This window comes from Sebastes fasciatus, chromosome 1, assembly GCF_043250625.1.
Source record: "Sebastes fasciatus isolate fSebFas1 chromosome 1, fSebFas1.pri, whole genome shotgun sequence".
Taxonomy (NCBI): Eukaryota; Metazoa; Chordata; class Actinopteri; order Perciformes; family Sebastidae; genus Sebastes; species Sebastes fasciatus.
Window position 1 is genome coordinate 17891618 of NC_133795.1, and position 13517 is coordinate 17905134.

Sequence of the window (13517 nt, forward strand, 5' to 3'; positions counted from 1 at the left end):
GAAGCATCATATCTTACTCAGTCTTGCTCATATTTTCCTTTTTTTCTGGCTATTTTTTCCGGCTATTTTTTCCAAGCCTTGATGGAACCAAAGATTACATTTTCAAGGGCAAAAGTGAGTGATTTACAGCACTAGCATATTTATATCAAAGACAAATTGACCCCTAAACAATAAATGACCTTGAATTACACAGAAATGACATCTAGCAGCATTGAAATAACAGTCCAGAGCAACTCGGACGTCAGGCATACATCAGACTAAGACATGAAAATGAAGAGAGTCTGGCAAAGATATAAATTGCATGTGAAATTTACTGAAGGAGGCTTTTTGTTTAGGGCTGAGATTGATAAAGCTCATTTCCAGTAATGGCAGGGCTCGTCCATTATCCTCCAGAGCACAAGACTCAGGGAGACAGGGAGGAGGCAGAGCCATTGGCACAGGAGAGTCTAACAGGATGTGGTTATTATAACCTCCATTTGCACCTTCGTGTCTGCGGCTCTTAATGAGAAAAGTCCTCTCTTCATCACAAAATAGACAATTTCATGTATAACTTCATAGAAAACGTAACATTGGCGCTGTGACAATCTTAATATATTCTCGCCTCCTGCAGAGCAAGGGTCATTGGAGGGTAATTGCAATGAGAACAGATGGTGATGTGGCCCTCCTACTTGGCACTGGGGGAAATGAGACAGGGCTTTCTGGTTTTGGGGGGTGGGGCTGAAGGTGGCAGTGGAGGGGTTGCTGGACAGACATCGGGCCATCATAAATCCTTACCTCCTCATTCTCAATCTTTAGCGTAGCTAAGCGAGACTGCAGTTGGTGGTAGCGCATCAGGAGCTCAGTCTGGACGGGCTGCTGGGCGCTCACCTGGCACACCTGAGGAGGAGGAGGAGGAGGAGGAGGAGGAGGAGGAGGAGGAGGACACATGGTTACGACAGACAAAAGAGATCCATCTGAAGGTTAAAGAGGTACTTTGTAAAAAACTGTGCTCAACTTAGTGAGATCAGTGTTAAAAGGTACAGTGTGTAGGATTTGACGGCTTCTAGTGGTGTGGTTGCAGATTGCAACCAACTCAGTACCCCTCCACTCACTCCTCCCTTTCCAAGACTGCGGTAATGTGAGCCACCAAGTGCAAAACCGTGGTAACGCCGTTCACCTCACTCAGAGGCCATCCTTATCATAATAACACTACTTTAGGCGTTACGTAAGTCAGACTGCGGCTATCAGTACCATGGTTTTGCACTCTGCGGCTCACGTTACTGCAGTTTCACAAGCGTGTCGGAGAACTACGGTGGCCTTCAGGTAACAAAAAAACGTGGAAGACTCTCTAGAGCCAGTGTTTGGTTTGTCCATCCTGGTCTACTGTAGAAACATGGCGGAGCAACATGACGGACTCCATGAAGAGGACCCGTTCCCTATGTAGATATGAAGGACTCATCGACGAAAACACAACGATCCTTAGTTTCAGGTGATTATACACTAAAGAAAACACAGTTATGAATATTATATTCCATTTCTGCTAATAGATCCCCCGATATGTTACACACTGTTCCTTTAAGTGATAAACAAATCTGCAGCGTTTTAAAGCATCTCACCTCATCTCCCATGTGTGGCAGGTAATCGAAGCGCATCGGAGGGCAGAACACCTGGTTATGCATATCCATGATCTTGTGCTTGTCACTGCGGGAATCCAGGTTGTCCACCGCATTCTCTATGACGTCCAGTCCCTCGTGGCGCGACGTCTCCAAGTTATACTCGGCAGATAAGTAGGTCCTGAGGGTGCGTGCCAAACTAGCATGGTAGCCCATGTCGCAGCACTGCGGGGATAAAATATCTTGATAAATAACCAGGAAAACAGAATCTGACATAATTAAGAATAATTTAACACCAGGCTCAAAAACAGTGTTGCACCTGTAACCACGCCCAACAGTGATGTCATGGTGTACTGACCCCACCCTGGAGTACACTTCTACATCACTATTGCAGCTGGGAAGTTAGGCCACTGGTGTTAAGTTGTTCTTTTATTTGACAAATCAATATAAATTTATCAGGGAATGTGGAAGAATGTGCAAATTTGTAAAGTTTGAAGACCTTCCATCATGTTCAGACCTATTTAATGGACTACATCCCAAATTACATCCTGCTACCTTTCAAAAATAGCAGTAGAGTTCACAGAATTACAGGAGCTAGCACAGTAGGACACCAGGGATAATTACAGAGCCTTATCATACCGAGCTGGATGAAGTAACCTAATTAAGCAGAGGATGGCAGTGAGGCGGTTTAGAGGGAGCTTGAGGCAGCTGACAGCTCTGTGAATCACTAAGCAAACACTCTTTAACACTCTTTAGCACCGAGGAAGTCGTCTCTATACTTTGGTGCACAAGCCTCATTGCACCACTCAGTCAACGGGGCTCAATAGACTAAAGACTAAAGACTAAAGGGAGCAATTTAGCTTCTTTTTAAACTAGCAGAGTGACTGAGTGAGAACACATTCATATCTGCAAAAGCAGCCTGAAGGAAGCAGATGATCGGGGAAGGAAGATTAGATACACTCTTTAATCCAAATACTCTCTTTTATATTCTCATCTTTCTCATTAGAGCCGTGCAAACATACTATAGATGCATACTGCACATTAAAGAGGACCTATCATGCTTATTATCAGGTGCATACTTGTATTTTGGGTTTCTACTAGAACATGTTCACATGCTTTAATGTTCAAAAAACTCTGCAGCACCTCTTTTCACCCTCTGTCTGAAACACTTCGTTTGAGCTCTGTTGTGATTGGTCAACCAAACCAAACTCTTCGGACTCCACTCTAACTAGCTGCTAGGCAGATATTCTGCAAATGTGTTACTTGGTGACATCACCACGTTACGGAAGAAAAGGCAGGACTTCAATCAAGGCGTTTCAGGCAGTTCAGGAGCAGAGTTTCTGTGGGGGAGAGTAACTCCCTTTGGCGTGGACTTTGTAACTTTGCAGACCTTTTACATTCACAAAAAACTATATAGCACACAAAAGGAAAGGGGAAGAGCACAAAAGCATAATAGATCCTCTTTAATATTTGGAAATATTTCCCATTTATTCCATGACACTAATTTCCTTTTAAATATGTTCATGTTTGCATAGGCTGCATTTAAGGTCTACTCAAGTTACTTTATCCTCAGCAACCTCACACATTCAGTTTAAATGCTTTCATTTGAACTCTGTCACATGTAAGCACCACAGCACATAATATATGCAAATCCACCATGTACTGAATTGTTGTTTTGTTCTCTTTTTTCTTGCTGAATGCTATAGCTTACTATTTGCTGCTAGAGAAAATTTCATTAAACTGAACCATATTAAGCTTGTCGTCAATTTAAAAACTTCATCATGCCGACATCGCTGAACAACCTCACTCCTCACAGCATTCATCAGTTCTCGGCAGCATAAAATAAACTCAACTACAACAGTTTAAAGTCACCGATGCTGACAGACAAAGCCGACTTCTTGCTGCGTGAGCGTCTGGTTTGATGTGTGGCGTGCAGTTACTCTGACATGACAAACGGACCCTTCTTCCTCCTCTGCCCCGCTTGTGGCAGCCAAACCAGTCAAGCTCACAATCCCATTACCTGCAGCTCAGCAGGATTTGGGATGACACGGACCTTTCAGTTTCAAGACACCGGATCCATCAAAGAGGCAGGGAAGGATAGCCATGAATCGGGTTCTCAGTGTGTCCACCTACCAACATATCACCATCACGCTGCATGTAGCAGAGACAAACTCATCATGCTATTTCAACTGCAACTGTTTAAATAATGTAATGTTCATTATATTATAGGAATCTCACTAAAATCATTTCTTATCACGCCTGACCTGGAAAATGTGCATCTATCACTGTGACTAATGTAGTGCCGTATGGTGGTCAGGCCTCAAGCAAAAACGTGACAACCAGGCCATTAGCACAGAGAGAGGAGGGGAAACGACACACTGAAGGGCTGACAGGTTAACATCAGTGGTAAAAATCTTAATATTTAAGTTTTTTGTTTGGTATCGACAGCCACAAAGCCCACATTCATTAACATTTGTCACTTAAACTCTGCAACACAGGCCTTTATAACAAAGTATGCATTCACTGGCAACGATTCAACCTTCGTTTCTACTCATCAACACAAAGTCAATGCCAAAACAAAATGATTAAATCCAGTATGCAACATCGTAAAACACAAGAAAAAATCCAAAATACAATTTTAGAACGATCTTACTTGCTAGCACAACTACCAAATAACACACTACAATAACAGCATAATCGTCTCTGAAACCCAAACCTTCAATGAAGATAAGGGAAACACCTTTTTTGGGTGGAAAAATGGACAAACAATAAACCAGTTAATAGTGGCCGCCCCTCTTTGTGTTGGCTGTGTGTTGTGTAATAGAGGAACTGGACCAAATAAACAAAACAGACAATGAAATGTTGAAAGACAATGAGATGAGAAAGCAAATAAAGTCTCACCTCCCTGAAGAGGGAGCTGAATGTGTGCATATCTAAAAGGAACAGATACAGATACTGCTTTTGTCTAAAATGGTCATTAAAGGCTACCTCATCTCAGTGTTCATCTGTTTGTCTGCAGGGTGACTGGTAGCAGGTCACCCGGGGCTGAGAGCCCGCTGCCAACCACATTAACCGCATTCATGCCTGCATAAACACCGCTTCTGCTCACCAGCTGACTTTGATCCAGTTCCAACCATTAGTGGTTTGCAAAAACAAAGTCATCCTCTCAAACCCCGGTAATCAGACTTTCCAGCAGTGCCACTGGTTCATGATTTGAATAAAAGTGACTTCATATTTAAAGTGTTAGATGTAGGTTTTCTGGACATACAAAATGGGGATTATTATTTTAGGTAATAATGAAGGGAACATTATAGAGACTGCTTCCTCTGCTCTGACCCATGACGCGCGAGACACAGAAGGACAGACAATACACAATAGACAGTGAGTGAGTGTGAGTCTTTGGTCATGTTTTTTACTTGGTGACAGTTGAGCTGGGCATACGCTGTACAATTTTAGAAATGTTGTACTTCCTACTCCTACTGTACGAGTAGATCGTTTGCGATTTAAAGCCAAAGCTCACGATTTATGTGCTCTCACTGTACGATCTGATCATCAACCACGACCTGAGTGCTCAAACTGTACATGTAAAATAGAAAAAAAACACGGACCGTCGGCTCCTGAGGGCCGTTCTGGCTGTTGACAGTTGTCAATAAAGATGCGTTTGAAAGCTTTGAGGCAGGTAAAGTTTGTTTGCTAGCAGAGGTCTGTACGGGTCACAATGCTAACAAGGCAGAAATGTGCATCCTTGATCACCTATGCCATCCTGTATGCTGAAACGTCTAAAAAAAAGAGGTGCCGGCTTATATGGACTTGCAGGTGGCGAGGAAGACGTGTGACAGTAGAGAATTGGAGGTAAGCTAGCAACGTTTTACTAGCTATATCTATTGTAGCCTACATTGTTATCTTGATAGCTACACTTTACTGTAGATTACTGTAAAGAAAGTAGAAAAAAGGCCCTGACGTTGGGGAATCGGCTCGTAGCTCAGCTTCAGCTGTGAGAGAACTTGTAGTCGGCCAACCAAAATTTCTGACATGTCAGAAATTCATCTGACGATCCGATGCCTGGTCGGGAGGAGTTAATCGGTCCTCGTCCCCCCTGTACACTGCACGGCAAACAACGCCCGATGAAGCTGAAATTCGGTCCGACTCTAAAATCGAGTCGTGCTGCTGAAAATGAGAAACGGGCTAAAATCGTACAGTGTATGCCCAGCTCTAGAGGCAGACGATAACAAGGACATGCTGTGTTTGTCCCAGCAAAGCTCCCAAAAGCAGCATCAACAAAAACAAAAGAATGATGACGAGACAGAGAAATCAACACTGATGGAGTCCCTTAAAATAGTCAAAATCATCCGTCTGTGGCTGCGTCATACTGCAGATCGCTGCACTAATACTCATGTCAACAGCAGTCAGTCACCAGCATCTCAGCGTTGAGTTCGTTGTGCAGAAATGAATAATGAAAAAATTATGGCAAATACATTAATTGGGGCCAACAGAGCAGCTTGAAAACAAACAGCTAACAGGCTGAGAGTGAAAGAGACTCAGGAACAGATGGTGAGAAAAGCGACAGTGCTGCAGAGTTAAATCAACATCAGAAATCCCAGCTGAGAGATGTAAACAAACACATGTGCCTCTGCGCATACTTACATCAATCATATCAGAGACGTCATGGATGTAATATTTTGCCACAACTGCATTTGTTGCTGCCAGGTTCAACAAATAGTCATTCCGGGCTTTTGTGCATTTCAGCTTATTCTCTGAGTACTTGGCTTGCCTCTGGGGAGGAGAGAAGAGACAGAGCAGATGAGGAGAAAAAAAAAACGTCAGTGCAGGAAAATCAAGCAGTGGGGAGTGTTTGAATGTGTGCTCGGGTGGCTGCAGCTTTGGGACCATCAGACAGGTAGAGACGGCAGGGAAAAGTTTGGAGGAACAGGCTGTAGAGAAGCTGCCTCTAGATAGTGACGTGTTAAGTGCCACAGCCAGGCTTGCATTTAGTCATTATTCTGTCTCTAAACACTTAAGTACCAGAGAGGCTGCAGAGTGTGGATGCTCACAAAGAAGCACTTAAAGAGGCTCTGGCTTTAGAAAGTTGTGTAAAATGTGTTTATGTATGAAGGGTTCAACAGCTTAGTGACATTAAAGTAGCATTAAAGGAACAATTTGAAATTTTGGAGACCACGCTTATTCACTTTCTTGCAGAAAGTTGGATGAGAAGATTGAGTCTGTACAGTAAATACGACGTCGGGGAGCAGCAGCCGGTTCATTTAGCTTAGCATAAAGACTAGAAACAGCTAGCCTGGATCGGTGCCATGCCGGTGTTCCGAGGGCCCATTTTTCCGAAATCCCAATAGTTCGAAAAATGGCTCGACAGTACACTATCCTGAACAGAAGCACAGGGCTGATTATTATGCAAAATTACATCATAGGTCGTGATATTTTTGTTCCTACCATGGCAAAGGCATGACCCGCCCTCCTCTGCCTCTGGTTGGCTTACCCCTGATATTCTTACCCTAAACCGAACTAATCTCACTCCTCATGCTTAAACGAGTAATAAGAGGCATAGTGGTGGGTTATGCCTTCATGAGTAGGAATCATGAAGGTCCGATGATGTCATTCTGTATAATAATTAGCCATGTGCTTCTGTTTGTTGCATGGAGAGCGTGTATTTTCACAATGGGCTTTCGGAATAATGGGCAGTCCCCCTGGCTCTGTCCAAAGGTAACAAAATCTGAGTACCAGAACCTCTAAAGTTCACTAATTAACATGTTATATCTCATTTCTTTAATCCTTCCTAAAAACAAAGTGTAAAAACAACAAGTAATCAGATTTTATTACCTTTGGACAGAGCCAGGCTAGCTGTTTCCCCGTTTCCAGTCTTTATGCTAAGCTAAACTAACCGACTGCAGCTATATATTTACCGCACACACATGAAAAGGTATCTATTTCCTCATCTAACTCCCAGCAAGAAAGCGAATAAGTGTATTTCCAAAAATGTCAAACTATTCCTGAGACAATTTCAAAAGTATTTACACAGATTGTAAGTTTAACTTACATGGTAGACAATCTGTGGGCCTGTATCTCTAATATGAATTCAGACAAATTCATGCAATTCTACTTATAAACAGTAATAATATAAACTAAATGTTTTCCATTAAATGCCATTTGTACTGAAAAAACACAACATAATGATTTTGCAAACTATGGTATTAACATTATTGACAAAGTAGTTTCACTTTAGCAACTCAATGATTCAGGCATGACTCAGAAAGGCATTACAGCTGTCTGAAATACAATAAAAGCATCATAATTCTAAAGCAGAGACATTTCGCCCATTATTTGAACAGTTTGTTTGTACATTTCACTATACATGGGCATTTTATTTCCAATTTCACAAAGCCATTATGATGCAAATTCAGCAGTGGGTTAGAGGAAGAGATTAACTTTGATTCCTTCCTCTTCCTCCCCTGCTCTAGAAGCAGGGGAAAATACTCGTTGCCTCGCTGTGTTATAAATAGTGTTCAGTTCCCGAGCTGAGCAGCGTCTCTGAGGATACCAGCCTGAGGAGGGAGAGACGCTGTCGTCCTGACAGCCTTTTGATTTCCTGTACCTGAGCGATAATGGGAGTTTCATTTGCATGAAAAACATTCCAGAAGAAGATCCAGAATAATAAAATGCATCTGAAGTACACCGTGCTCCAGAGACCACCAGCCCTGCACTGCTGGCAGAGACGCCTTTACACAAAAATCTGCATAAGATGGAAAGAGGGTTGGGTTGTTGGCCTGGAGTACTGCTGTTTGCTCGGTGCATATCTGGCTGCAGACCTACAGCATTCTCCTGAGACTCGCTGACATTATATATTGCTGCCTGTCTGCTAGTCTGCTCCTCTCTCACTCGCTCCAAGTGAATCCAACAAACAGAGCTGCTCCTCCATTTACACAACTAAACTCTTCAAACCTCCTCATTCAGCTTTGAGGAGAACATTACACTTACATATATCATCTTTTAAGTTGATATGGTGAACTTGTTGGCAAACTTCCAGCAGACATGGAAGACGTTATGATTCGTTTGGAGTCCAATTTCTGACCACCTGGCGGTAGTAACTCCAATATTTAATCTCCTGTTAGCTCTGTTGTTGGTCTTCTATCTCCTGACTAAACGTGTATGTTTGCCTGTAGAAAATCCCCTGCTGGAGGATAATTGATGTCACAGCATGCCACTCCTATTCTGCCTCAGACACTGTGTGCATGCACGCCACGCATTCAGTTACAGACTTTATTGTAGGGCTGTGTATTGGCAAGAATCTGGCAATACGATACGTATCATGATACAGGGGTTACGATTCAATATATTATGATATATTGCGATACTGTAAGCAGGGCGATATATTGCAATTTTTGAAATGTAATTTTATGAAAACTGCCATAGTATAAAGAACACGTCACCATATGCATAAAATATGAGTAAAATTAAATTGACTTTTTTTATGCAATCAGAACAGTGAGATCTGCATCAGCATTTAGCACTGCTTTGAAAGGGCACACAGACTGAGAGGGCTATTTGCAAATGAAATAAAGTATTGACTGAGTTAATCTTTGCATATAAACTATTAATTAAAAATCAATACAGCATTTTTGAGAATTGATACGGTATCACAAAACATAATATTGTGACATTCAATATTTTCGATATTTTCTTACACCTATACTGTGTCGTGTTAATTCCCCTCCCTCGGCTGGTGCATTCTTCAGTCTTTGTTACCAATAGCCTTTGCTTCAACATTGTGCGTCAATGACAATGTAAGTTATCATAAATAATACCTGGCGTTAGGGTTTCATAGCGCTATAATACTAACTTTAAATGCTGTAGTGTTTAGAAGCTTAGATGGTAATCAGCAGGCTATTAGCTGAACTCACAAGGTGCTCAACTTAGTCAATGAGCAGATGTGTAACCCAGTTTATTTATTCCTGCAACTGATATACCACGTTAAATTCCCAATTTGATGCCACTGTGAAGTAATTATTATCATTCTGTATTGCAGATATCACAAACCACACTTCAATATACTGTACCTACTGTACCACAATATTGTATCCTCTAATCCAACACACAAAATTAGGCCGGTTGTGCACAGCCAGGCTATAGTCATCCAAGCTGTTGTTTACATTGTCGTTTGGTGCTGGGCAGGTTGTGTACAGTGGGTCATTCAATACAGCCGCCAGCTGTGAGCAAAAACGACAGCATGAGAGTGGTGAGAGTGAACCAAAACAATGAGCTAAAAGAAGCTACATAGCTCAGTAGAGCTGAGAGGAAATGCAGTGTGTTCCTCACTATGAGCGACCCCTTTCACATTGCACATAGTCATTAAATTCATTGTTAAATATTGTAAAAAATACTGATTATAAAGAAGACTGAAGCTGAATGGCACTACATATAAACAAACACAACACTATCCATCCTGCAAACTCACCTTCTCTTTCATCTTCTCTATTTTCCTGACGAAGCTGCGTCTCGGTTGGCGGTCCTCGTGGCGTAGGAGGTTAACGTTGAGATCTCCCGACTTGCTGAACTGCTTCTCCTCCTGCTTCTCAGCGTCCTTCAGCTTGCTCTCTGCACTGATGCTCTCAGTGTGGTACATGTGGTACGTTTTCATCACCTGCAGGAGGAGCAGGACAGACATTCAATAGGTTTACCATTAACGGGGCTTATCATCATCATCATCATCATCACATTTTACAATAAAGGTTATTATTAGATGTTTCGCAGATGCTGTCAAACTATGTTAGAAAAAAGTGACGAATCAGAGGATACCTTGGTTTTATCAACAGTAGTAGCCCCTTAGACTTAGACAAGCAAATACAGAGACAATAGTTGCTTAGTGTGTCATATTAAAAGGTGGGGGAGGTTTTATATCAGTTCTTTATACACAATTAGAGCTGCAACAACAAGGTGATGAACCACAGAAAAGTAATCAACTATTAAGCACTACTACTATTAAGCAAGTATTTTGATAATCGATTAATTGTTTCAGTAAGTTTTCAAGCAAAAATGACAAATATTCTGGGGTTTCTGCTCCTCACATGTGAGGATTTGCTACTTTTTGGGGTTTTGGACAGTTGGTCAGGCAAAACAAGCAAATTGAAGACATCACCGTGGGCGTGACATGGATAACACCACTCACAGAATCGTTCAGGTGGATTGACTTGAGAAGGGATAAAGATGGTTTAACAAGCTTCTTTGTGGGCCAAACACGGAAAAAAAGCATAGCAATCTTGACACACCCTGTCGGGAGGAGAATCCACGAGAATCCACGTTTGTGCTTTTGTGCTCATACGCCCATTCACACACAACCAGCCACACCTGTACATTGACTTACAACAGCATTACTGTAGTGTTGTTGATAAAGCCATATTCCCTCCAAGATGCAACCAACAATAAGGAGATAAGAAGCCACTTTTTTCAAGGCCCTCAGTGTCCCAAATCTGGTTTGATTTGAGCTTTTTCATGGTGGCCTGGTGGATCACTTTGGGCGTCGATGCAGCGTTAACACAGATGTCACTGCATGTGGAATATTTTAAGTGAATCCAGGGGCCCAGGGTTGTGCGTGGTGTAGCCTTGGCTGTCAAATCTTCAACTCACCCCCTCATCCCCTTCTTCACTGTGGCTTTCCCAGCCTCCACATCCCTTCTACAGTAACGCTTCTTCATCACCCCAGACGGGTTAATTTTCAGCTCTTTTATGAAGCAGAGTGACGGCATTGTTTTCTGTATTCTCTGCAGTTACCTCTTCACTCTGATCTCTACTTAGACACTCAAACTTTTGACAGCCGACGCCCCACTGCAGCACGGCGATGACAAGATTGTAGTGACAGAAAGCCCTCGTTAGACAAGACAGAAGCATCCTGCGTCTTTAACTCGTCCCAGATGCTCATTGAGAGAGTCTCTCCTTTGGGAAGCCCATTCTTAAGCCTCATAAAGGAACGTCCAGATGTGGAGCCACGTCTTCAAACGTCTCAAGCATTCAGGATGTTCTATGAACACCTCGGGATGCGAGACAGTCAACATAAACAGTCATTTATTTGTTTCCTGTGATCAAGTAAGTAATGCTCACGTGGTGCTGAACTTAAGCAGTGGGGTTCCTTTTAACTCTATGAGAGCTGCTCATCAAAATCACATGTTTGCCGTCGGGTCACTCGCAACTATAATCTACCACTGACCTCCAACCCTGTGATGGTGATATTCACCACTTGAGGAGGCTCTATTTATTCCCCTCTGTGTGCTGTGTGAATAAATAGTACTCCTCCCCAGGCAGTGCAGGAACTCTTGGAAACACAAGAACAACAGAGTGACAAAAAAGCTGCAAGGCAAACACCTGAGAGTAAAATAAATAGATAGAATAAAAGCCACCAGTCTATTCTCAGAGTGACAAAGCTCGACATCGATGTTGCTACTCCACGAAGAGAGAAACTAGGCTAACGCTCTGTTCGTCCCCAGGCTGTCAAACCGTTTCCTTTCAAACTCTTCTGAAAACGTGCTACATTTCCAGCCAACTTTGAACCATATGACTACAGGACCTGCAGCTAAAGACACAAACTCATTTGCAGGAAGACTGAGCTTCGGCTGTGTCTACAGAAGGTGTGTGTATAGTTGAGTCCTCTGACGACAGCCTGGGGTTATTTAACTCCTGCAGTCTCTGAGCTGGTGAGAGAAACCCAACAGTGAGAGAATGGTTTGGGTTTTTCATAATGAATGCGAGGCAAGAAGTAGATACTTCTATTCATCAAGCATTTAAATATTTTAGGGATTTAAGGGGATAGTTTGGGTGTTTTGAAGTGGGGTTGTATGAGTTACTTATCCATAATCAGTGTATTACCTACAGTAGATGACGGTCGGCACGTCCCCAGCTTGGAGAAATAGACAGGAGTTACTGCACGGTAACAAAGCAATGTACTGCTGTGAACGGGGCCGGCACCAAAATGTATTTTATAGCCACCTAAAAAAATCAATACCAGTGTAAGTGTACGCTATATTTAGAATATTTTCACCGCTTTACCTTGTCATCAGACAGCCCTTTCTGTCGGGGAACTGAAGCCGTTGTATCCATCTATGCTCTTGTCAAAGCCACCAGACTCCATTGAAAAAAACTGTAATTTTAACCTTGCATAACACAGGGGCTGCTGGTCTACCGCTGCCTCGATCGGTGAGTTAGTTGGCTAGTTAGTAATTAAAATTGCTGTTCTTTTGAATGGAGTTTGGCTTTGGCTAGAGAACAGATAACGGCTTCAGTTCGCCGTCGGAAACATAGACTGTATAGCTCTCTCACGGCAAGGTAAACCGACGAAAATATTCTACATATGTTTTTTTTTTAGGTGGTTCTTTCTTTTAGGTGGCTAAAATGTATTTTGCTGCTGCCTCTGTCCACAGCACTGTATTGCTTTACTCTTCTGTTGATCCTGTCTGTTTCTCCAAGCTGGGGCGTGCCGACAGTCATCTATTGTAGGTAACACACTGACTATGGATAAGTACCTCATACAGCCCCACTTAAAAACACCCAAACTATCCCTTTAAGTCCCTGACTAACCACAATGTCCCTGTTTCCACTCCGACTGGGAACCTTCCCTCGTTGTCTTCTCTTAAAATATTCTCCTCTCTGACCACTTGGAAAGATCTGCCATATTGTCATGAGTGAAAAGGGGCTTGTAACGACATCATGGTAAAATACGACTATCACAAAAGTCTAACCAAAACTTTAGGTTTGCAGAAAAAGCCAACTTCAAGAGAGTCTAAACGTTATTTGTCATAACATAATCTATATACTATATGGTGGGTGATGCATGAGCAAGGACAACAAAAAAGAAAAACAAATCAATATAATATGATGCCAAAAGGCATAACAAAATCTTATTATCTTATTATTATAATAGTCGATAAA

General features: G+C 42.3%; 1 protein-coding gene across 5 annotated transcripts in view; it reads right to left on the reverse strand.

Moving 5' to 3' along the window:
- Positions 1-13517, reverse strand: part of srgap3 (SLIT-ROBO Rho GTPase activating protein 3) — a 75826-nt gene that overhangs the window by 20747 nt on the left and 41562 nt on the right. For 4 of the 5 annotated variants that reach the window (XM_074634417.1, XM_074634439.1, XM_074634428.1 and 1 more), the window contains exons 5-8: positions 10057-10242; positions 6237-6365; positions 1596-1817; positions 775-876 (exon numbers count right to left, since the gene is read on the reverse strand). In XM_074634417.1, coding sequence (XP_074490518.1) covers positions 775-876; positions 1596-1817; positions 6237-6365; positions 10057-10242 — 639 coding nt within the window. The remainder of the gene's footprint in view (positions 1-774; positions 877-1595; positions 1818-6236; positions 6366-10056; positions 10243-13517) is intronic. The other variant, XM_074634460.1, reaches the window with a different exon arrangement.